Genomic DNA, 26,473 nt, shown 5'->3' on the forward strand with positions numbered 1-26,473 from the left:
TTATTTGAAAAAAGCGAACGAAAAATCCATGGCACACATATATATATATATATGAGTATTTAAATATTACTACTACTATCACAAAAACCCATCGATAAACAATATGTAATTTTCATAGTTGAAAAATTTGTCCTCCCATGAAAAAAATGATAGAAAAAGGAGACGTCGTACTATCGTTCATTTTCTAAACGATTATTATTACAAGCACTTAAAGGAAGGCGATAATAAACGTTTCGTGATACTCTCTCTCTCTCTCTCTCTCTCGCGTACGTGCGAGAAAATAACATTTAACTAACGCGTGTTTAGATTTTCATCGGAGATAGGAAAAGACAATGGAATTAGAAGAAGGTGAAAGAGGAGGAGGAGGAAGGTAATAGTAAATAGGAGGTTGAGTATACCTTTTTTCTTTTTCTAAACGCCTAATCGAGAACGATCGATAATGGAACGCCAATTAGAAGTCGTTCATGCGGACGAAAACGATCCAACAATATATATATATATACAAACCAGATGCCCGATTCGAGAGTAATTATCGTTACTACTACGTCACAAATATACTATTCATATATATATATATAATAGTATATAAGTGTGTGTGTGTGTGTGTGTGTGTGTATGGTTGGACGATAACTCGAGAACTTAAACGGGTGCCCCCGTATATGTTGCGACACTTTATCGGTGCATAACGTACCAGTGCAATGACTCAGCTGACGCATGGTGGTACCGTCGACACCATAACCAAAATAAAAAAAAATAAAAACAGAATAAAATCATAAAAAACGGATTAGAAGACTCTCAAGAACTCACGCGTGTTCCTTCCGACATTTCACAATATAAAATGATAAATTCAATGATTCTACTTTATCTTCACGATTGTTAAACATTATTATTATTATTATTATTATTATTATTATTATTATTATTATTGTTTCTTTTTACGTAATTCGATTTTTTTCTTTTGCATTTTCTCTCTCTAATCATATTTTACTTGATATCGAATCATATCGTATACTAAGTAATGGAGTCTATTACGTAAAAACTAAATTTATAGATATGAATAGTACTAAACAACATAAATAACAAAGATAAAGAAAAGAAGAAAAATATTAATAATACGAAAACGTTAACTGACTCTAAGTGTAAAAGGTTAAAATATGATTTTTTTCCTACTGGAAATCTAGAACGCATATAGAAATAAAATAGCCTAAACATTAAGAAAGAGAGAGATAACCTTAATAGGTTAAACTTAACATACGATTATCTATCCTACAATTCTGATTAAACTAATAGAAAGTATTTATGTAAAAGTGTATTGAAATATAAAATAAATTACAAGGGTGAAAGAAACGTTCACCCTTGTTACGTAATCACATGAGAATGACCCGTATAATTATTTGCAAATGCCGCAGCAGCACGTCATTAGATATATAGGCTGGTATAAATTTTCGCTGAGCGTTTAAGTATGTCCCCGAGCCATAATAATCCGATCACATTGCTATAGTTGATTACCCTAAAGGGAATACAAGAATGATAAAGTGATCCACAACCATCCTCCTATTATTTATTCACCCTCTGTCACCCTTTTTTAATTTTATAACAATTCATTTTATAGATATATACAACGTTTCATATTTATAATGATTAATAATCGATCCCCAGGATGGATAAGTTTCGATTAATTTTGATGGTTATTTAAAAAAAAAGGAAAACAAGAAAAAAAGAAAAAAAGTATAAAAATAAATGATCAAGATAAATTCGTAACTGGGTGTACCAGGTAACAACCAACAACAGGTCGAATATATTCAAAACTGTTCTAAACGTTTTCACACGTAATTCACGATAAATCACGTACATATTTGTATAACTTGTTCTTTTCTTCCAGTAAAAAGAAAAAAATACCAAAGATAAATAATATGTTTATCTATTCACGAGTTTCCGAATCTCTTTCTCCTTATCTCTCTCTCTCTCTCTCTAAAGGTTCGACAAAAAGTTGGAAATATTTCTTTAATTAGGTTGGTGTCGCGAGAAATATTGAAAATGGAAGGAAGCAAGATTTTTGCGAGACAGGCCAGAAAAGAGACTCGCGAGACTCGATCACGTCGTTCTCACCGTGTTACGATCCGATCAACGCCGTTATAAAGGCACCAAGCGACGACGTGACCTCGCCTATCGGATACTTAAGTAACGATAAACGTGCTGACTTTGATCGTGCTGTGTAACTATACTCTTCTTAAACCATGCGCTCTAACGCGATTCCAGCGCGATTCCAGCACGATTCACGATTTATATCAGTCAAAATAGACCAACAGAATAGAAGAAGAAGTTACTTCATAAGTAGGTTACCTTAGTTAGGTAAATTTAGTTAATTAGATAAAACTATAAGGTAGCGAAAATTATAACCCTTTATAATTTGGTTTTTTTCTTCATGCACACATATATGTATACACATGAAAAAAAAAAAAAAAAAAGCAAGAAACGGAGTGATTTACTTTTTACGTTTATCGGCAAGTCGTAACCAAGTGTCGTCCGGTTATCAGCAACTCGGCCGTGTTTCTCTTCTCTCGTGTAAGACAAAAGTTCAGCCTATCTATCGTACGAACGAATTTATATCAGAGAAACGGTGGACGCGATGTCTTTCTCTTCTTTACTTTACTCTTTCTCTTCCACGAATTCGCGAAACACACGGGACGTGTCGTTATTCAACGAAGGGAACCGATAAAACCTTCGTAGACTGATAATACGTACAGGTAATCGCGAGGTATTGCAATCGCATTTTTCTTTTTATTTCTTTTTATTTCTTACTTTCCTTACTCTTACTCTCTTCTTAAACTAACATTTCTCCTGGCAAGAATAATAGTAGTAGTAATAGTATAATAGTAATAGTGGTAGTGTGTGTATATCGATGGGTTGTCTTTGAAGTTCTTCGTGAACACGTGGGGGAAACGAAGTAAATCGGTTTTACTATGGTTTCGATAGAACAAACAGGTGGATAGGGTGTTCAAACTATTTTCTTTTCTTTCTCAACTCAACTCAAAACTCAAAATTGTTGACTTTTAAATGTTCTAATATATTTCATGTAACACATTATTTAAAGGAAGGTTTGTTGCTTTTGCGTTTGTTGGCACGCGACGAGTATGTGTATGTGTGTTGATGGTGGTGTTGATGGTGGTGTTGATGGTGGTGGAGGAATTCCCCAACGTCGATTACGGAACACGAGCGTGCTGAAGGCGAGGAAGAACAAACGACGTACACCATAAGAACGAACGGCCGATGCAAGTAACGCAAATTAGCTCTACGCCGAGGGAAACGTAACGTAACGGTATGAAACGAGATGCTGTATAGTGTGCTGCTTGCCTATAGCTGTGACATAACATTACCACACACTATCCAACCCAACACCTTATAATCGCCCACGCACCAACGGGAGATGGATTCATGCTTTACCATCCTTTCCATCCTTTCAACTATAAACCAGAATACCTTAACTTTATAAACACATATTATATTCTTTTCTTACCTACAATATTTTCTTCTTTCTCTTTCTTTTTTTCTTTCCAGAGAGAGAGAGAGAGAGAGAGAGAGAGAACACTTCACTTATTTAGAATCAGGCTGATTTCATTAATTACAAATGTTTGTTCAAACAAAAATAATATTATTCGTAATATTGTTACGCGCTGGGGTCTTATTCACGATTCTTCCTTGTTAAACGGTTACTCGAAAAATAATACAAATAATAAAAAGTCACCTTATGACTCGACTAACGAGTTCGAGTCATGCGCATTTGTTGTAAAAAAATTTGACCTAGTATTAAACAGTTAAAGCCAAGGTTAAACGATTATTATCGTATCTACTAATGTAAAAGAGTATGAAATACGTATGTATTTATATAGCTAGGTATATCGTAAAAAAAAAAAAAAAAGAACAAAAAATAAAAACAACGACTTAACAACACACGATGACGCATCATAATGTTACTCATACGTTAATATTATTTTATCCGTGTGTCACATATCGCCAAATTACATAAAACATTTATTACGAGCATGCATATTTTATTATTGCTCTCTTTAGCTAAAATAGAAAAAAAGAAAAAAAAAACAAGGAATGAACCGATCATTTATAGATCGCTTTTTTTTTTTTTAATATAATAAAGAAACAAGAAAGGGTAATGTGTGGGGGAAACATTTATAAAGTTAGTATTATTATACATATTTCTCTGTCTTTATGCTTTCACGAAGCTACTACGCAAATTACCGGTCGAAATTAGCTCGTTCCAACGCGAGCACGCGATTTTGTTTGCCTTTCGAACGGACGTTAATATTGCGGGAAGGCGACTAACGCAAAACGAATGCAATTCCGAGATAACTGCTTGCCAAGTGAGTAAAACAGAGATAGCGAGAGAGAGAGAGAGAGAAGAGGATAACACGCGTTAAACGCGCATCCGCCTAGGCGTGTGCAGCAAACTATGTAAGGGAGAGAGAGAGAGAGATTGCACATACAAACAGCTGCATAGAAAAAGAGAAAACAGGAAAAGGAGAGACGTCTCTTTACTGTGTGCTCCCGTAGAAAATCAACCTCTGAAAGTGGGAGAGAAAGAGAAAGAGAAAGAGTGAATTCATTTGAATGCAACGGTGCAACGGTGCAATAGGAGTGACTGAGGGAGAAAGAGAGATAGGTCGTTCACATTCATTTACAAATTTTCTTTTATTTCTAATGATTGCAAATTTAGAAAAATAATACCAAAATCAATCACTCATACACGTGCGTGTGGTGTTGACCATTTTATAAATTCGACAAAACGAAAGGATGAAGAAGAAGAAGAAGAAGAAGAAGAAGAAGAAGAAGAAGACATTCCAAGGATATCAATGTCATCCTGTAAAATTGATAATAAATTTTAAATGAAAATAAAAAAAGAGAGAGAGAGATGGAAAAAAATGAAGACGTTCTCCAAACGTTCGGCAACTTTCAAGGAGACACACACGTCATTGCTAAAATCGTATACCTCGATAGATCCCAATCGGAATAAATTTCGTTGACTCCACTCTCTTCTTCTCCCAACCCAAAAAAAAAAAAAAACAACAACAAAATAAAAGATTCCTCTCGTTCGTTCGTCGAATAAATAAAACAACAATATTTTTTTATTTCTTCAACAAAAATCTTGACGATCGAAACAGAAATGGGGGTGGGTTGAGTAAGGGTTTGCTTCTTTTTCTTTTCAAAGAAGAAAATAAGACCATTATGAATAAATATAATAAAAAGAAGAGGAAAGAAGAGGGATGAAAACATATTGGAGAAAAGGAAAGAATGAAAAAAGGAAAAATTGAAAGAAAGAAAGGTAGAAAAAAAGAGTGGAACGCAGTCTCGCGCATTTTCAATTTGCAATGCTGATAAGATGGAAATACTCAAGCGGATTTGTAAGTCGTCGTCCAATCCCATCTCGTCCCGTTTCGTTTCTGCGACATAATCAGCTTCACCGACATGGCGGTCCGACGAAAGCAACGCACGTTCCCCCACACCTTCCTCTTTCCCCACCTCATTCTTTTTCTTCTTCTTGCGTTAGTCCACATCCCCCTTTTTTTAAAGAGCCAACAGATTTTTTCGTACTTTTTTCCTTTGCACCGTGAAATCACCTTTTATTGACCATCTGCGATAACTTGGCCGACAAAACGAGTTCGTTTGAAGAAGGGGATGGGGATAATTTGCGCCCCTCATATCAATCGATTTCCGCGTTCCGATATTTGACTATACGATCGATCATCGGAGTAAAAACAAATGCAAAAAGAAATGCAAAAAGAACTGCAAAAAGAACTGCAAAAAGAACTGCAAAAAGAACTGCGATCCGTTAAAGATCCATCAAACGTTTCTCTGCAATAAAAACAAGAAATAGAAATAGAAATAGAAGAAGGAGAAGGAGAAGAAGAAGGAGAAGGAGAAGAAGAAGCAGGAAGGATTACGAGGGATTCCTACGGTAGAGGAGTTTATACTTCGTTTATTCCATAATGCAAATGAGGTAAGAACACGCCCGAAGGTGGATTCTAGTAAAGTCAAAAGCGTATAATGTATGCACTCGGGCGGCCACACTTTTATGTGCATTCGTTTTAGAAGAAGAAGAAGAAGAAGAAGAAGAAGAAGAACATAGGTGAACGTACATATACGTGTATATGTATGTACATATTCATACAGCAGCAACATAATAAATGTGGTTCCGAGAAAACGGTATTGGGTTGAAGGAGTCATGAGTTCAGCGACGCCTCGGTTTCTTCATTCATAAACTCGAGACGACGCGAATGGTTTGCCTATCGTAACGCCGCTGACTTTACGATCTCGAGCAAAACTCCTATAAGAGAAAAAGAAAGAAAAAGAAAGAAAAAGAGAGACAAATGGAGAGAGAAATAGAGAGAGAATATAAACTCGCTCGAGTTCTCAGTATTACGCGTTCGAAGCACGATTCTAATTAACTCGCGTCATACTCGATAATCAAACGACAAATCTTTCTCCTTTCTCACAGAAAACGAATAGAAACTTTTACCACCCACCGTCTAGGATACCTACAACGACGATTCACTACAATTTCATTACTTTTTCTTTCTATCTTTCCATCTTCATTCAAATCCCATTTTAAATTAAATTTGTAATTTTATTCAGCAACTTGATTGAAATTCTAATCGATAATTGTTGTTGCTATAATTTATATATCTAATTAAAAATCAACAAAATCAAAATACGAGATTAAACGAATCCAAAAAGCAAACGAGGAGCTTCTGAAACTTTAAACACATACGACACACCCAACCGGATATAATACACAACACAGCAGCAGCAGTCCTACACTATTCCACCCACACGCGAACATATTTGCTTCTTCCACGCGCGTAAACCGTTGGCAGGAGCGAAGGTACCAAAAGAAAATAGAAAGAAAAAGAAAGTGAAAATAAAAAAATAAAAATGCAAAAAAGAAGAAGAAGAAGAAGGAACCTCGAAGGCCGAGGAGAAGGCACGTGTTTGCGCGCGCGCACGTTGCATACGCAACTCGATGCACTGTCAACATTTCTCTCTCTCTCTCTCTCTCTCTCTCTCTCTCTCTCTCTTTCCCTCTTTCTCTCGTTTGCATCAGTGTGCGTGTATTTTGCAGAAGAGAGTTACAAGAGTGAAAGTACACGGGTGGCAAGTAAAGAAAAAAAATAAAGAAGAAGAAAAAAAAAGGACAAACTCGAAGTCATTGACGAATATCGCAAAAGAAACTTGTGACCGAACGTTTCTACCGGTCATCGTACACATTGGAATTTCGCGTTTCTGGCAAGGCCATAATGCTTCATTATCATCGTCTCACGACGATTTTCCATTTCGACCTTGATAATTATCTCTTTTCTTCTTTTTTCAATGAAACATCGATGATCGATCACTTTCGATCACATCATCGGTTTACTCTTTAACTTTACATATGTTGTAGTTTACTTAACAAATGTACAATTAAAAGATAAAACATGATTTTATCAAAGTATTTTTATCAAAGTACTCGTACCTCTGTATGACTATGATGAAAAATCGATTACCTTCAGTATACCGAGCTTGCAAAGGATCATCATCGTCGTTTCTCTTGAAAGAAGAGATCATCTTCTTCACGAGTGGCTGCTTTTTAAGTACTCGACGACGTTCCCATCCCGGACACATTGTATTTAACGCGAGATAAAGCAAGAGAAAAATAAAGATGAAAATGAAAGAGATAGAGAGAGAGAAAGTTAACTCGTGTTATATTTTTCAATAAAATAATTAACAAATTATTTGGTTCTTTTGTTTTCTTTGGATTTATTCGGTCCATGCTCGTTGAAACGTATGAACATTATTGGATTTGGATGCGATACACACCAAGTATCTTGTTCGTGCTTTAGGTTACGGATAATAATCAGAACGGAACGAAACGACCTCGAGCGTAAACGCAAATGCGCTGACTATGCTACCACACATGCACATGCAGCACACACTCCGAGGTGTTCTATCTCTACATAGATATCTTGTAATCTTGGCGAATCGTGTATATGTGTATCTCTCTACGAAAGTATCTTTCTTTACTTTTTCTCAACAGCATGCGTATTATAATCTTCCATTTGACAAAATACTCAGCGAACAGGGCTCACAGTAATAGGAACAAAAATAATAATAATAATAATAATAATAAAAGTTAAGAGTCCGCGTGACGACAAGATGTAGAAGGTGATGTAGAATATCGAAAGTGAGAATAATAATACTTTCCATCGACGAATGACACAGCACGCTTCTCGTCTCGTCTCTCTCAGAGTCTCAAAAAAAAAAAAAAAAAATAAAAATAAAAATAAAAAAAAATTCGCGTGGAATGTATTCGTCGCGAAGAAGAGAAGAAGAAAGATGATGATGACACGATGACGACTACGAAGAATAAAAATACAAAAAAAAAATACAACAACAAAAATAATAAAAGGAAAGATAAATCGTATTGGAGGATAGGTTGAAATACAAAGTTACCGTCTTACCGTCTACGACAAGGTAGAACTCTTAGATTGGTCGTCGGCGTGTAATGATATACGCGTAACTAAATTATGCGTCGGAGGTGGTATTCGATGTAACAACCTGTCATTCGGATTATCATCGAACGATTTTGACATCGGTTCCGAACCGTCTTCTCCTCTTTTCTCCCCTTACTCTTCATCTCGCTGCTTCTTCTTCTTCTTCTTCTTCTTCTTCTTCTTCTTCCACACCCTTACACATATACATATATCTTTTTCTCTTTCTATCGTAGAAAAGAACAGATCGTCGTTACCGTCCGGTACGATCGACGGACGATCCGATCCGATCTTCCTCCTCTATCGTACCATGGGATCTGTGAACGCAAGGAAGCGAAAGAAGACGACGACGACGACGACGACGACGAAGAAGAAGAAGAAGAAGACCTGTTTCTTCGAACGCCTCTTCTTCTGATCATCCTCATCCTCCTCCTCCTCCTCCTCGTCCAGTAGAAGATGCTCGAATCGATCTAATCTGCCACGAAAGATCTACACTCTCTCTTACGTGAGATAGAATGAGAAATAGAAATAGAAAAAGATAGTGAGAGCTTGTAAAAACGAGACAAGATTCTTCTACTTAGATTTTATAAACTTTGTGTTAGGTTCTATTATGTAGATAAGTTAATATAAAACATATGTGTGTTGTATATACACGTTGCCTGAATCAACAATGTTCATTTTCAACTATATCCTTTTAATACAACATTTATAAACTATTCTCGATTGATATTTTATATATGCATCAAAGTGATAATAGAAAAATCTTTCTTATAAACAAACACACACTCAACTTTTTCGCAAAGATTCTCATAAAAAGAGTGAAAGAGAGTGTGTGTTTTTCCATCGTCTGTTTTTTCTCTTTTTTTCGAAAGATCGACATGTGTTTCTGGTAAACTCAAGCCGTGTGAACGAGAGGAGGATAAAGAAGAAAAAGATAGAATTAATGTAAGTGTCTCGATCATTTTAAATTCTTAGTATCTCTGACCTTTTGAACTCTCCTTTTTCTATCCTTAAACCTTATACTCATCTCATGTTTCCTCTGTATATCTGTTTTTGGAGTATCGAAAGAGATTCGAGACAGTGTCAGGAGAGAGGGGAGGTGGGTGGGCCACTCAAACGATGCTCGAACATCCTCGTCATATGTTAAAGATGAATATAAGAAGACTTTGAATTTATCGAAGGTTAAATTCGGCGGACCTGTTAGTCTGGAGGGAACTCTAACGAAATGAAACAGAGAGAGGAAGAGAGAAAGAAATAAAAAAAAATAAAAATAAAAATGAAAAGAAAAAAAGAAATAGAAGGATCGCGTATAATCTCGGACTCTCGGCAAAGAAATTGGCCTTGGGTAGAAATACCATTTATGTTAGTCTTACGATTTACGACCAATAAACTGTATCTATCTTTTTTCCCTTTTCTCTCTCTCTCTCTCCACACACACACACACACACACACACACTGTGTTTCTTTATTTATTTCTTTGAATTTTTCTCACGAGAAATCTTAAAAGCAGAATATGCATATTCCTCTTCGCTTGGAGGAAACGAATGGGAGGTGAGAGGATGCTGGGACAAATTTAGAATTCGACGAATTTATTCTAAACATTTATCGAATAAAACTTTATCGGTGATTGGTCAATACACGTTCGCGGAAGCAATCTTCTATAAAATGGCATTTCTAAAGGAAGTTGTAAGAAGAAGAAGAAGAAGAAGAAGAAGAAGAAATTTTCCAAGTTGTTTGCCGCAAAGTCGAGCATCGAAACGCATTACCTGCGGTAAAATTTACCTCTTCTTTTGCTCTATTTCTAATCCTGTAGTTTCTAACGCTCGTAGTTCTAACGTAAAATGCACACGGTGCAGCAGCAACACACACACACACACACACACACAACAACAAAAACAACGGTAGAAAGAACTGAGGTAGAAAACAGATGCGAACCGCAGCACGTCGATGAACAACGAAGAAGAAGAAAGAAGAAGAAAGAAGAAAAGGACTCGTTATAAGGATCAAATTCGCGGATAAAAAACCGGTCCCCCTTCGGTGCTCTTTTCGGGTGCCATTGGAGGCGTTTAGTCCCTTTGCCGAAGCATCTAAAACAGATGTAGCTACGTAGGTTAAAACGGGGCTTGAGGTTGGGGTTAGGGTTGGGAAAAAGAAAACAAAAAATTAAGGACAGGAGGAGAATACTAAACTCTTTCTCTCTCACTCTTAACCAAATGCAAAACGTGTTTTGGAATCTTTCAAAGGAATCCTGAGCGTCACGTTCAATTTGTTGCAGGGCGCTAGACCGCAAAGAAACGTACGACGATAGACGAAAACGATCGATAAAACTCCGATGATGATCGATCCTCACGATCATCTCATCTCACGAAAAAAACGAATGAATGAATGAATGAATGAATGATCGATCGATTGATATCGTCATAAACACGACTTGCACTCACGTTTACTCTTGCGAGGTAAAGCTCGAGTTCCTTGTATGGATCCATCTCTATGGTGTTGGTGTGGGTGGTGGTGGTGGTGGCGGTGGTGGTGATGGTTCTCCTACTTTCCTCTTGCTTAACCGTGTCAACGTCGATACCCGGTTCAACGATTTTCAAACAATTCTTTCTCCCTACCGGTAAGCAACCAGGTGCGATGTTCCCTCTCGAGGCATCGACCCGTAGGCCACCACTGTCTTCTATGGTCTCCATGCTCCAACGTCACCTTGACCTTACGCGCATTTTCTCGTACACCTGTAACCAAAACAACAGATGTCTTAAATATTATCTTACAAGTATCTTACTAATTTATATATTTTATATTGTACATATATATGTATCAGGGGAACACCAAAATGTAATCTACATTTTTATTTTTTTTTTCTTTACTTTACTTCTTTACTTCTTTCTATATATTATTATACACCATGGTTATTTAGTCTCTTCTTGATTCGCATTTAAGAACCCGAAGGAATTTAATCCTCCAGCCAACTTGTCAAATTTTGAAAAGGGTAAAAACGACCACCCCTGCTACTCATTTAAGTCTGTTACATTTCCTCTAAATTTAGCGAGTCGTACGTGTTATTAGTCACTGGGAAGGCTAATTATATTTCGCAGATTACATTTTCTAAATTCAACATTGTAGGGAAAAAAAATAATTAATAACTTAATCGTTTGGTCCCCTTTTTTTGAATACAATGAACCACCACCCACAGGTAACTTTTGTATTCCTTAAAAAAAGACTCTCTCAGAATTGGGAGCGATGGGAAATTAATTGGTTCGGTAAAAGTAAGAACAATGCATTTTAATTAAAGAATATAATAAATAAATAAATCGTGTTATGTGTATTGAATATAATAAAATAAAATAAAAGAAAAGAAACCTATGTGCAAAGTAGACATGCACATTTAAACACCATGTGCTAAACTCCCAACGCCTTTGGAGAAAAACTAGTTTCTCTCGGTTGGTCGTTTGCGATAATAATAAAATCGCGTGTAAAGGGTATATCAAATATTGCACTTATCGGCGCTAGGCCGTATCATTGCCGGGACTTTCTTGTTCGTAATGTTTTGACAAACACTTCGATAAAGTCTTGACGACCAGCCGCCGGTCGAGTTTCAAGATCGCGTATCTACATAAGTAGATACTCGAAAGATACCATATATACATGATCCTCGTTCCATACGTTCCCATCAAACCAACTCCCATGGAGAACAATAATATCAAGCCAAACTAAACATCATTTTTATTTCATATTTTCTCTCATATTTTCTCTCATATTTTCTCTCATGATTTCTTCAATATTTTTTTTTCTCATGGTTTCTTAATCATTTTCAAATCAACAAAAAAATAACAAACATGTTTCTTTCGATTTCAGAAAAAAAAAAAAAAAAAAGAAAAAAAAATAAGAAGAAAAATGATTCGGTAAGAGTGAAAAACTTTCGCCAAAAGTTATCATCAACCATCAAGCATGTGAATTCGCATTGATGTGTAGGGAGGGAATCGATCAAAGAACATCTTTCCAAAACTTTCCCCATTTCTTTTGCATTAATGGTCTTTAACTATAAACACTCGAGAAAAAGAGAGAGATAGAACATTACCTTCCGTATGACGTATTCTATGTGTTTAGTGTGTGTGTGCATATGTGTTGTATGCAGTTCGTAGCACGCGGTAAAAGTTCAGAAGAGATGAGGGCACCGCCGCGAGGAAACGCCAAGTTACGTAAGGTTAATTGCGGTCGTTCGAGTTGTGCCAGCAGCAAACCAGCTCCTCGCAACCGCTTCTCGTTCATGTGTGAGAGTGAGATGGTGATATGGTGATGGTACATACATGATGGTGTATATGAAATTAATGGTGTATGTTTGTGCAGAAAATATACGCAAGAACGCAACACAGTGGTGTGCATGCGTGTTCTCACGTGCGCACGTGCGCACGTTCCATCGTTCGACGACGTGATCATTATCATCATAGTCATCGTCATCCTCTTCGTCTAACATTCCTCAAGGATGTTAGGAAGGGAGTGGGAGACTTTAAGATTGCAATTCGTTCAATTATTATTCCTTTGGTAAATTATTTATACTTTTCACCGATAGATTTTTAGGATCGTTGCAAAATATTGTCGAAGGAAAAAAAAGAAAGGATAAAAACTTGACACAACTAGGGGAAGCAGAACAACAACTAATTTTACGATAAACACGGTTGACTTGTGCGAAACGAGTTAATTACCTTACTTATACGCTTATCTTAGATGAGAAAACATTATTACTTTTTCAAATGGCAAACATTTACGTAACAAGTCGTAACGAAGAATTTTCCTTGAAATTGATCGATAAAGACAACAAAATTAGGAAAAAAGAGAACAACAAAATAAATAAATGTAATTTATTTACATAGTGAACGTTTCTATAAATCAAGATCGATCGTATCGTGCCAACTTTTCAGAACATACACGTTTGCTAAAAGTTTGCTATTTCTCAAAAAAATTACTCATAAATTGAAAGAAACAGGAAGAAATGAATTTAACACGCGTCATCGAATAGTCATACATATACATAAATATATGTATATTCTTATCGGCAAGCTTAAAGCTCGTTTGCAAAACAAATTATTGGAAGTAAGAGTAATAGTAAGTGAATTGCCGCTTACCCGATACGGTGGTGAACGACGACGAACAACGTTTCAAACAAAACGCCCTTTCTAAGCCTACGCTCTATCGATGATAGAAAGAAAGAAGCTGGATGCGAATTAGTATAAAAAAAAAAACAAAAAAGATAACAAGAAAATCTTTCGAGACAAATCCTGGCTAACGGTGTTAAATGGTGTTAAATAATAATGATCGATGTATAAAGCTGCTTTGTTGAACACGCAATACTTCAATCCGCCTTCTATTTGCAAATAAAAATATTTCATTTTTTCTCTTCCAATTTCTTTACCGCAATCTTACTACTACGCGAACTATGATCGGAAAAAATAAACGTACGTGTGTGTGTAAGAGAAAACGATAGATAACTAGATAAAACCTACAAACAAACACTTGTACATAACACAATGAAAATATTATTTGCATACGCGAAGCCTTGCCTATTTTACGATTAAAAAAGATCTTTCACACAATGTTCTCAATTGTATTTCGTCAAGTTGTAAAAATGATCTCGTAGTATTCTATGAATGGTTGTTGCTAACTATTCTACATATATGTAAAGTAACAGATTTGTTTGAACTGTTTGAAAATATGCAAAACGGTTGGTAATGCAATTCGGTTGGTTATATGCAAACGACATGCGTATCAATCAACGATAAATCTTATCGTAACTTATGATCCAACATAACTGTATATATATATAAATGCATGCGCGTATACAATTGGCATGTTGTTCGCGTCGGGAAAAATAAAGTTTCTCTTCTTCTTCCCTTCCCTTTTCCCCCACATTATTTGATTAAAGCCGTCCGTTCATTAATTCGACGAGAGTAAGCCTAATGCCAATGCTAATACTTCGCATGATGGTGGTGGCCATGAGTCATGGGTAATCTAACGAGAACTATCTCGGATGTTTTAGCTCGAGTTTTACATTCAACATAAACGCACAACACAAACGAACCTATATATTTATAGTTTCTTTCTTAACTCGTTCAAATAAACGTCTTTTTTTTTTTTTTTTTTTAATAATCTTACATAACAATAAAGTTGGTCATCGATAGTTAAAGAAGAAAAATTATGTTGTAGAATATTTCAAGAATATTTAGAGATATGTGTGTGATGATTGTATGTGTCGTGTACACGTCTCATTATCAAATCAACTACAATTTTTCGCATAGTAGGTGCAAATGAGAGAAAGAAAGAAGAAAATGAGATACCAAAAATTAGTCTCATACCATTTACGAAGTCTATTTACCATAATTATCTTTCTATCTCTCTCTTTCTTTCTTTGTAAAAAAAAAAAAAAAAAAAAAAAAAAACTACTAAAAAGAATACGAGACGAGACGAGATGATTCTTAACATTTTGGTCATTTAAGACGAAAATCCGGTTGTGTTTCTCGGTCCCGAACTGCGAAAGTCTTAACGGAATACCACACCACGTGTCTCGTCTTGGCAGAGGCGTCAATTTGTGGTGTCAGCGTAGCTTTTATGGCTTTAACACTCGTTAAACGTTCGTGTACATTAAGACGAATAACAACACGGTTTACGGGCAAGGCAAACTTCAACGGCCCTTTCCCTCCACCAACCCATTCTTTAACATCCCTATAGAATAACTCAACTTATGGTGTTACTTTATCACGCCATTTATATTACAATAGAATACTTTGAAATCTAACTCGAAACGAAAATACGAAAATACTTTTTATTTGAACTTATTAATTTATGAAGAAACATAAAGGTTAATGAAACCTTCCAAAATGAATTTCATTGTACATTAGGAAACATGCTAACGAGAAAAGAATAAAAATAATGTTTATGAAAATGTTAGGTGTGTGGTAAGTAAGAAAAAAAGAAAGAAAAAGGAAAAAATATTTCAACGATTAATCATCGAGCCAATGGTTCGTCTAATCATTTTTTTCCAAAAAGGTTGTGCGTCGCATTCAGGTTAGAAGAACCATATCGATAAGCGTCTACGTTATCGCTAGTGATAAATTGTTTAAACGAGAAGATGATAGATGAGACCTTTCGTAAAAATGATCCTCGAAAGCGATCACTTGAGATCGACGATGAGAGTAAGAGGAAGAAAAAGAAGAAGAAAAAGAAGAAGAAAAAGAAGAAGAAAAAGAAAAAGAGAAAGAATAAAAAAGAGAAAAAAAGAAAAAAATAGAATAAGAATAGATCACCTGAGATGGTGATCACCTTGCTATTACGAAACTGGTTTTAGATCGTTCAAGCTAATTGGAATTAAATACGATCATCCGCTTTCTCTCTTTATCTCTCTTTCTCTTTCTCTCACTTAATGTTTCTTTCAATGATAACGACTGTAATTAGGAATACACGATATATCCATTTCATTGGACAGTTCCATCGAATTACCGAACGTCAACTTGCTGGACCCCCTTTCTAATCGTAAACATAAACAACGTTATTAAATACCTTTCGTAAGTTTTCAAAAGGTACCGGGGGGGATCGATCTTGAAAAAGTTCCAACGAATCATCATCATACCAAGTGAATCATTCGCGAAGAGAGTTGCCGACCGGTTGTGTTTCTAGTTAAAATCCACATTACTACCACCACCAACTAACCAACCAACACCAGGGTTTCACTCCCGGCGATAAGATAATTGCGATATTGCAGTTACGTGGAAGCATAGTTTTGCGAATATACGTCTTGTTGCGTTACCTAACGAAACAAATTTCTACTCGTTGTTGTTTGTCATCGCTGTTGCGAATTTTATTGCTTACTCATATTATCGGATCCCAAGAAAAAAAAAAAAAAAAGAAAAAAATATCATGTGGCCAGATCACACGTGTTAGAAGTGAAACCTTCGAAAAACTAAGTTTCGAGAGAATGAGACGACTGCAGAATATCAGGAGTAGGATAATTGTAGGGTTTATTTGTTATAATATTATTATTACATTATTGTTATCACATTCAAAAATTATTATACGTTTTATTGAAAACATATATAAATAGATAACATATTACACAGTAAGCAAGTTCTCAATTCAAAGAAATGAGACGAGTTGCTTCTGGAACCTAAAAAATGCATGGTAACTAAACACCTCTGTTAGTGTAGTAAACACATCTCTAGTAAGGTTTTTTCCGAAAAGTAGTGAGGTTTTTTTCGAAAAAGTCTGTAGGGAACTGTATAACTATATTCCGTCTCATTCTCTCGTAGGCTAAATCCTATATGTTTGTCTCTTGTTCTCTCATTATTTAGTACAACAGCCGTTTCATAGCTCCGTTTCCTGACTGACTTCAAAAACTTCAAAAAAAATCAGTAAAAAAAACCTATGTGATTGATAAATTTGATTAGTAAGTTGAAACATCGAATGATGATCTTAAAGTTGAAAGGGTTGGTCCAAAGAAAAAAAAGAAAAACAAAAAGGAAGAAATACCAACAACCCTTTTTCTATTTTTTTTTCTTTACTATTCTATTCTATTCTTTGTAAAGATAGCCGGTGTTAAAAGTCGTTTAGCGAGCGCTAAACACTTTAGGCATCCATCGAGGCAGGCAGGCAAGCAGTCAGGCGTCCTAGTCGGGCAACTCCTTCTATTGAAATGCCTCCTAGCGGATATTCGTTCCTCTTGCCAAGCAACCGAGAGAGAGAGAGAGAGAGAGAGAGAGAGAGAGAGAAAGAGAGAGAACCTCTCCTCTCACAGGAGGCCTTGCAAGGTTACCTATCTTATAAGCGAGGTCTACGAACCACTCGCGAGTCCGCGTAACAACACAACGTGCCTAACCAATCCAACCCAACCAACCCAACTCAACTAACCAACCTGCTCGACGACGTTCCACATGATGCTTTCACCTCGAATCGAATTACATTGTCATTTTCGAAATAAATACTAAACAAAATATATTTTATACAAATCATTACTTAATACTTACATAATTTTACAATCGTTAAATTCCTCCCTCAACCTTATCTCCGATTAAATTGGAAATAAACAAAAAATCCAAATTTGTTACTATAAAAATAAAACGAATACTCTCGTGTTCAATGATGATTCATAAATCGTATCTAACGAATCTAACAGGAAATGATACGTTTCTTATGCTAATTGAATAATATCTCTCTATTTTTTTATTTTTTTTTTACCTTTTTTTCTTTTTTTGCATTACGCACAAAACCGCGTAATATCTTTCGATATAAGCTTCGTACCTTAGGTGACAGGGTAATAATTATTTGCAATGTTACGTTGATATATATATGTGTAACTGATTTATATATTCTGGTAGTATCTACTACGAGGCACGTGGGGGGAAAATAGCCGTTCAAGCAATGCAACATGAATAAATATCTTTTTTACTATCCCCCCGTGTATTCTGATTTATTGACAAGAGTATTATCATTCTTCTCAGACGTTCTAGTTCGAGCTTTAAGAACGTAAAGTAAGGTGGGGAGAAAAGAGATATTATGCGATCACGAAGGTTTGCGTGACAAGAGTTATCGCAAAACGTTTTACGAATTCTTCGCTTCCATTTCAAATATCAACTAGTAAGATATTATCGTTAAATAATTTCATTCCTACATATAGTTATATGAACTATGTATGCATGAAATATGAAAATCCTTTATTTAAAACGATAACATTTAATTCGAACACTTTCTTACGTACACATTTAAATAAGGACGATCAGGATGATTATATTGTAAAAGATTAGATAGGAGATTTTCAACACAACTACCACTACCAACTATTAATACTGACATGAATGTAGTAAGGCCACACCGAGAAATAGCAAAGGGTGATTCACGCGTATCGTTTCAAGAGTTCTGTTCATTTCAAGAAATACATATTATACATATGTTGAATAAAACACACAACATGTCGTCTACATAGAAAATAATATATCTAACAGTTGGATCTCAAGCAATAGTAATACTAAGAACACTCACTCATTCGTAATTTTCCGTTCTATGTTCAAACTTCTATGTTCTTTCTTCTATCAAACTCTCATTTATCTCAAAAAGATGAAGAAATAGAAGAAGAAGAATAACAACAAACAAACATATAATATTCCTGTCATAAACAAATGAAACAAAAAATAAATAAATAAATAGGAAGAAGATAATATAAAACACGTTGGTGAGCTTGCGTAAACGACGTTAATTGGCTTTCTAATTAGAACGCTAGAATTGACGGAAGATGTCGACTATGTGACGGCTCTTTATCAGGACGATTTAATCTCTGACATATGTCAAGTACCTACGCACCATGCGTTGCTGCTGCTATTGCTGTTGCTGTTGCTGTTGCTGATGACTATGAGGAGGAGGATTCTCACATGCGTTACGTTCGTTCGTTCGCTCGTTCGCTCGTTCGTTCGTTCGTTCGTTCGTTCGATCGCTTTTTATCGCGGAAAAACGTTCGAATCGAAACAAGCAGAAAGTCAAGGTATCTCTATGAGGATAGAAGAAGAGGAAGGGAGGGAGGAACGGAGTAATATCTTATCTTAGGATGTGTTTGCGGAGATAGTTAATTGGCAAGTGTGAGAGAGAGAGAAGAGAACGATGAAACACAACGTTTAACGAAGAAGACGATCTCTTATGTGTTACCAACGAGTCCGATACCTATCTTCTCTTCTACCTTTCCTTTTTTTATTTTTTTTTTTTTTACACTTTATATTTTATCATTCGTTGCACGAAAACACGGATAACACAACGTTGAACTAACGAATTACAATCTCCAAATCTCTATAGCAAATAAGCCTATCAATTTTTTTTTCCTTTACTGATTGTGAGAATATCATATATAAATACATATTTACATAAGTATTCGGATAATATTTGGTAATCCTTATCTCTCTTTCTCTCTGTGTTTATCTTTTTTTTCTATAATATTTTTAAAAATTCAACCTTTTTTGCAAGATATCGTCAAACGAAATTTTCTTTAGAATTGTGTAAATAGGAAATAAAAAAAAAAATTGTTGTACAAAGAAAAAAGGGAAAGAGAGAAGTTGGTGGTGGTCTTGTCACGTTATAAGTTAAAAAGTTCGTTTGAAAATATTTAGATCATAGGTGAATACTTTGGTCTCGGTACGATTCGATTTAAATAAACACCCCATCGATAAACCTTACATACATGCATGCAGCATGCATATATATATATATAAAGAAAAAAAGAAAACGAAGGAACAGGGAAACGTGCTACAAGTCGGCTTTAGACGAGAGATGTTTGTTTAGGCCGTCTCACGAAGAAGAGAAGATTCATGAGATAGCAAGAAGGAGAAAGAGGTGGGTGGGTGAATGGGTGGTTATCATGAGTCGACTAGAAATTCCAAAGCTCGAAATTAAATTCGTATTCTGATGCTATCCACTATATCCTAATATCCACAATAAAAATATAATCATCATTTAATTTAAGGAACAAACTATGGAACAAACTATCTCGATCTCTCTCTCGTCTATCGATTATTGTCAATAAAACATTTCGTGCACTCCGACGATGATCGTTAAATGTACACGAGTATTGATAAAATTCCGATCATGGATGATTATCTTTGCTTCGAAGATCTTCGTCAAATCGGTTGTGTTGTGCTAGGAAAAAGTAACACACATATATATTTACAATAAAGCGTGATCGGAGTGAACCATTTTCTAGTAAGTAAAGAACAGAAAGAGAAAGAGAAATAGAAATAGACAAATAAAAAGATAAAGAAATAGAAAGATAGAGAAACAGTGAATGACAGAGTGAGAGAGTATCTTCTATCTTTCTCATCACTGTATCCTCTTCCTCTTCTTCTTCTTCTTCTTTCTCTTTCTCTTTCTCTTTCTCTTCCCTACCATTCCTCCTCCTCCACCTCCTCCTCCTCCTCCTCCTTCTCCTGGCGACTCTCTGGAGTCGTAGAACTGGTTTTACGCGCGACCGATTCCGAGGCGTATAATGGCGCGAGATAGAAAGAGAATATCCGCGATCTTTAAACGACGTGCCGTCCTCCTCTTTCGAAGGAGGACCGATTTGTCCGATCGAAAGCATCGGATTTCATTAACGATGAATCCCCACACCCTCACTTCAAGCCACCCCTTCCTACTCGCTATCGATTGATCGACAAATTCTTTTCATTCTTTCCATACATAGAACACAACTTTTGTCAGAGGATTCTTTTTTGAATAAGTGGTTTTTTTGAAGTATAGTTCATTTTACGAGAATGACTCATTCGATCTACCGATTGATCTATCGATTATCCATATATACATATATCCATTGAATGTAAATTTAAATTGAAAACGAATTAACAAATACACTAGCTGTTTGAGTCCGATATACATAATTACATATGTTACATTAACATTTGACCGATTGCATATCCGATCGGATTTAAAGATCAAAATGAAATTCGGTGCTCGTTTATTTCGTTTTAGGCGATTGGATCCGTGCAAGCTAAGGTTGGTACTCAACGAAACGACCGTTACTTCATCCTGATGGACACACACTATAATTAACAGCATTCGAAGAAGCATCGAAGAGCCAACGATATGTGTGTATACATCGATCGTGTGCATATGCAACACTCACGCATCAATAAATGCATACATACATACACGTAAGAAAGTAAAAAGATAAAAGAGGGGAATCTTTTCTCAATGAAAGAAAAATGCAATAACCTTTTAGCATTATGCGAATGTCGATGAAATCTAACAACCATTTTTTTTTCTTTTCTTTTTCTTTTTTTTCTATCTATCTTTCTATTTTATCCTTTACATCTTTCATACCTAACCACAACAACAACAACAACAGGATAATAAAAACGACACAACTAAGATGATGACGATGAAGATTTCGAGATTCAATCAATGGAAAAACTCCCACGATTTTCCCCCATTGACAACTTCCTGTCTCCGAGGACATCGTGAAACTAAATGTTTACGTTAACGATTACTATCATTTTATAGTTTTCTCATTTTTCTATTCCTCCCACCCTCAATCCTTTATTCATTTCAACCTCCTTCCAACCCTCTCGTGTACGTGTCCATCTTTTCGCTTAATTTCACGCATGAACGATGAGCGGTGCTAGGATCCTTATCTCTCTCTCTTTTTTTTTTTTTCTTATTATGAAAGTCCACAGTGACAATGGCTCTTTACCGTTTAATCGACCGTAATTGCTTTCTTGCTTCTCGTACGTCGTCGTCGTCATCGTCATCATCATCATCATCATCATCATCATCATCATCATCATCATCATCATCGTCGTCATCATCATCGTCGTCATCATCATCGTCGTCGTCGTCGTCGTCGTCGTCGTCGTCGTCGTTTACCATAGTGAGAGGATTCCAAGAGAAGATTTTCTTCTCTTCTCTTCTCTTTTTTCTCTTTTCTTTTTTATCTCGATAACTTACAATATCATCGTTTAACCAAACTTAAGAATTTTGCTGAGATTCAGGCACCAACTTTCACGTATAATTGTTTATGGATACTCTCATGTATCCAATAACAAAATGAAATAATAAAAATTTGTCTTTAATATTTAATAAACTCTAACGAGTTATTCATTTTCACTTATTATTATTTTATTTTTTAATGAAACCGATCAAAATTACTTATTACATTGATCAAATTATATATATTCATATTTTGTTTGATTTAAATGTTTTATCGTTAATTAAAAATTAAAAACAACTTTCACAATACAATTTATTATAGGTGAGTGTGTGTGTGTGTATTCTGTTGGATCGAATTACGGAAAAATGTATTCAAGAGAAAGAGAAAAGAGAAAGAGAAAAGAGGATTTAACTATAGATGAGAACTATCGATAAGCATATGTTACTTCGATATAACCAATCAAAATTATTGATCGTTCAATCGAATAAATCTATATATTTATTATTTTTATTTTATTCAATGTCAATTATGAATAAACCAAATATATTTTAACATTTGCATATTAAGCTTATTTGGAATAAAAACAAATCCAAAAGAAAAAGAAGAAATATTGGGGTTTTCACCTCGACCACCGACACAATGAATTCCTTTGACTAGTTTTTTTTTTTTCGATAGTTCCTAGTGTTAAAACGTACCACTAATATCAAAGAATAACCGTATGAGAAACGGGAAAGAAAAGAAAAACATAAAACATGTTCGGCTTCTTCAAAACTTGCCATCTTTATGCCAACTACCTGAGCAAGGGATCGTCTCGTTTTCTTTCCTTTCTCTAAACCGAAGAAAAATTTTCTACGTTATCGTTTATTCCTTAATACTTCATTCACCCTCCTGCGGTGCTTCAGAAATGACAGCAAAGGAAAAGAAGGAAAAGAAGAAGAAGAAGAAGAAGAAGAAGAAGAAAAAAAAAGTCGTCTTAGGAAAATTCAATGGACACTAACCACAAGAGATACGAATCTCTTTCGTTTTAGAAGCCAAAAGTTCTATCCTGTCTTGCTTGTTAGAGACAAATTTTCAAGTATTCGTAAAAATATTCTCTCAAGATATATTTTTTTCCTGTTCTTTTCAATTTTATTCTAATCTTATAAAACTGTAGCAAAAATTATTACAGAATACAGCCAATCATTTGACTGTCACTGTTTCCGTAAATACTAACTTCCTAAATAAAAATCCTTTTTTCGTTGTCGTAGTCGTTGTCGTAGTCGTTGTCGTCTATTTCGAGTCTGGCACATTGTTCCTAATGAGGAAATAAATCGTTCGGTTTAACGTAAACGATCCCCACTAGCCCGAAGGAGCTATAGTAACGCGTTATATACAACACAGCAAGAAGAGAATTTACGTCGTTATCGTGGCATTCGGCAAAGGATTATACGCGCCGTCGTCCACGCGTGTGTCTTTCGCGTATAACGATGCCCTAAAGGGAGCGGAGAGACGTTTGTCCGACCCAACGTCGATTCCTTGTCCCTCCTCCACCACTACCACCACCACCACCATCGCCTTCTTCCTCTCTTCTTTCTTCACCCTTTTTTTCCTTCCTTCTACTTTTCTTCTTTCTCTCGTACTTGGAATTTAAACTTTGCCGTGTATCGACTACTCACAGAACTCTCAAAGAGAGAAAGAGAGAAAGATGCAGAAACTCGTTCGCCACAGTGTATAATTCTGATCGTGAAAGTGCCCAGAGTTTAAAGCTCTCTTACGTGTGTACACATGCGTACAGATGTATATATATATATATATATATATATATATATGTGTGTGTGTGTGTGTGTGAATATCTAAAGAATTTTCCATGATTAAAAGAGAAAGAGATAGAGAAAGATACCAGACGCAACTAAACCAACATGAAATAGTTTAGAAGCTAACGTAGTTTTCTTCTATGCCTCTCGTTAATTCCACCTATTCTAATCGTTATTTCTGATACGCTGAGCTTAATAGTATACAGTGCTTATAGGACTTTCTATCTGGACTCTACTCCTTGATTGACTGCGAATATTCGCCACGCGGAATAATAAATTATTCGCGAGAAAGAAAGTGCCTGAATGTTTGTCTTCTCTCTCTCTCCCTCTCTGTCTCTTTTTCATCGTGTTTCAATGCGACAATACCTAGCTATATTTGTCTCACTTTCTGTGCACTACTCGACACGCTACAGAACGACGCACGTAACATTTCGTACGAAGCTAACATACTATATGGTGTATATTCTGTTCGTTCAAACAAATACTGGTTCAATTTTTTACCTGCAGGGATAAGGTATTTTTTAATTTTGGGATTAAGTAAGATGAGAAGAAAAAATATTGTAAGGAAAACTATTCAAGTGCTAACATTCCATACTAAACATATACTCGTACATACGTACGAGGAATAAAAGCCGGATCGTAATACCTCATACATCTCATACATAAATATCTCTCATCCATCGTCCAAAGAGATATACAGGCGTTTAAAAGCGTGGAAAGTACTCTACACGTAAGAAGAAAGAAAGAATGATCATCCCTTTGAAAAGAGACAGAACGTTGTCGTCGTCCTTTTTAAATGGCTCCCTGGCATCCAACGAGAAGAAAACTACTCGCGAGGCCTCAGAGAGTTGGCCTAAGTTTTGCACGATTTTACGTTGCGTCATAAATGCGGGATGTAAATCACGCGAAGGGACGATGCTGCTGAGACCGTGTAAAGACCCGCAGCAGTGAAATAAACAAAAAATAAAATAAAAAGTAAAAAATGAAGAAGGAACAAACCCTCCCTCCCTCCCTCCCCCCTCCTCCTTTCCCTTCTCTCCCATGTTTCATCTTCACTTGCAAGCTGCGAAGGATCCGGCTTAAACCATCATCAACGCCATTCTTCCCTTTTTCGCGTTAAGAATATTCTTATCTATTGCCTGGGACAACTTAAAATCTTCCTTCCTACGACAACTTGAGAAAAAATATTCTACATAAACGTGAAATCTTTTTTTTAAACAATTTAACACCCCGCAAAATTAATTCTCGCACACGTTTTATTTCTCGATGATTATAATTCGTGTTATACGGCTAAATGAATCGTTTCAAAGTTGTAATTACGTACATGATTGAATGGATAAAGTAATTAACTTACTTACAAACGAACGAACGAATGAAAGAATGAATTAACTAACTAACTAACTAACTAACTAACTAACTAACTAACTAACGGTTCTCATACAACTAACTTCGCTTTAGATTACGTTCAATGTCTCAATCGATGACGGTAGCGTGCTTGTAACTGGTAGTTTAGATAAAAGGTACGATTAGAAGGGGTGATTTAAATCGATGATTTCTATCTAATTTCCATATCGGCAAGCTACTACTTTTCACCGAAATATTCTCTCTCTCTCTCTCTCTCTTTTATTATCTATGATAGTCATTCAGTATTTTTATTTCACGATAGATTTCATTGTTTTTACAACACGAAATTGAGATAGATTTTATGAACGAAATAAGATAGTATTTAAGATAGTTAGATATTAATTGATTTATAAGAGTAACATAGTTTTTAAACGATATGAATGAATATGTTGCTCAATGACAGCAGTACTCCTCTCTCCCGTTTTAGCTTCGACAAATCAAAGAGACAATCTTATCGTTTCGTTGTCTACACAACACTACCGTGGACCTCGAACCGTGCATATTAGCACAATATCAGTCACATATCTGGCATGAGGTATCTTTTTTTAACGTTTTCGATACACGTACTCGTTGTGTGTTTATTCGTCGTCACTTGATAAAAAAAAGTAAAAAAAATATTTCGAAGGAAAGTCCATTCATAAGTCAATGGAAACCATTTGATATAGTTTCAATAATAATTCAACGAACTGTGTGATTACATCTATATACTATATATCGAAAATGCGTTATAATTTTAATTGAATTATATTTAATTATTACACTTGCTATAAATGTATGTATATATAAGTATTTAAAAAAAAAAAAAAGAGAGAAAGAGGTAGAGAAAAATCAAGAGACAAAGACACGTTATTGGCTAAAAACAGAAACTACGAGGCCTCACCGCGAGATTGAGAGACCAACTCGCAGAAATAACTTTTGCTCTCCCGGCTAGAATTAAATGTAAACTCTCTATTTCTCGTTCGATTTGAAAATTTGACAAATAGACTAAAACTTCTTGAAAATCAAATGCTATTGGAGAAGTAAGAATACGTTGTTGCTTGTAAGGTAAGGCGACAAATAAATATTAAGAATGCAATAGGACAATAGAGGAACGAGGGTACCTACGATACCGGAACCGTCCTCTATTCCACATATAATAGTGTATGTATATAGTAATAGTTGACTACTATATTTTACTCGACACTTTCGTGACTATCTTAACTTGATTTCAAAATGAAATACACCAATGTGAAAATATTTGATTCGAATAATAATTGACAAATTGATTACGTTAATGACATGATATATTTGAATGA

The 26,473-nt window shown here is 35.5% G+C and overlaps 1 protein-coding gene across 3 annotated transcripts in view; it reads right to left on the reverse strand.

Annotated features, from left to right (window-relative positions):
- cv-c (RhoGTPase activating protein) overlaps positions 1-26,473 on the reverse strand; it is a 124,035-nt gene that overhangs the window by 94,191 nt on the left and 3,371 nt on the right. For all 3 annotated transcript variants that reach the window (XM_015333556.2, XM_089171495.1, XM_015333553.2), the window contains one exon: positions 10,979-11,269. In XM_015333556.2, coding sequence (XP_015189042.2) covers positions 10,979-11,227 — 249 coding nt within the window. In that variant the 5' untranslated portion in view covers positions 11,228-11,269. The remainder of the gene's footprint in view (positions 1-10,978; positions 11,270-26,473) is intronic.

The sequence above is a fragment of the Polistes dominula genome, unplaced genomic scaffold (assembly GCF_049000335.1).
Source record: "Polistes dominula isolate Pdom_NZ unplaced genomic scaffold, Pdom_raw_medaka contig_26, whole genome shotgun sequence".
Taxonomy (NCBI): domain Eukaryota; kingdom Metazoa; phylum Arthropoda; class Insecta; order Hymenoptera; family Vespidae; genus Polistes; species Polistes dominula.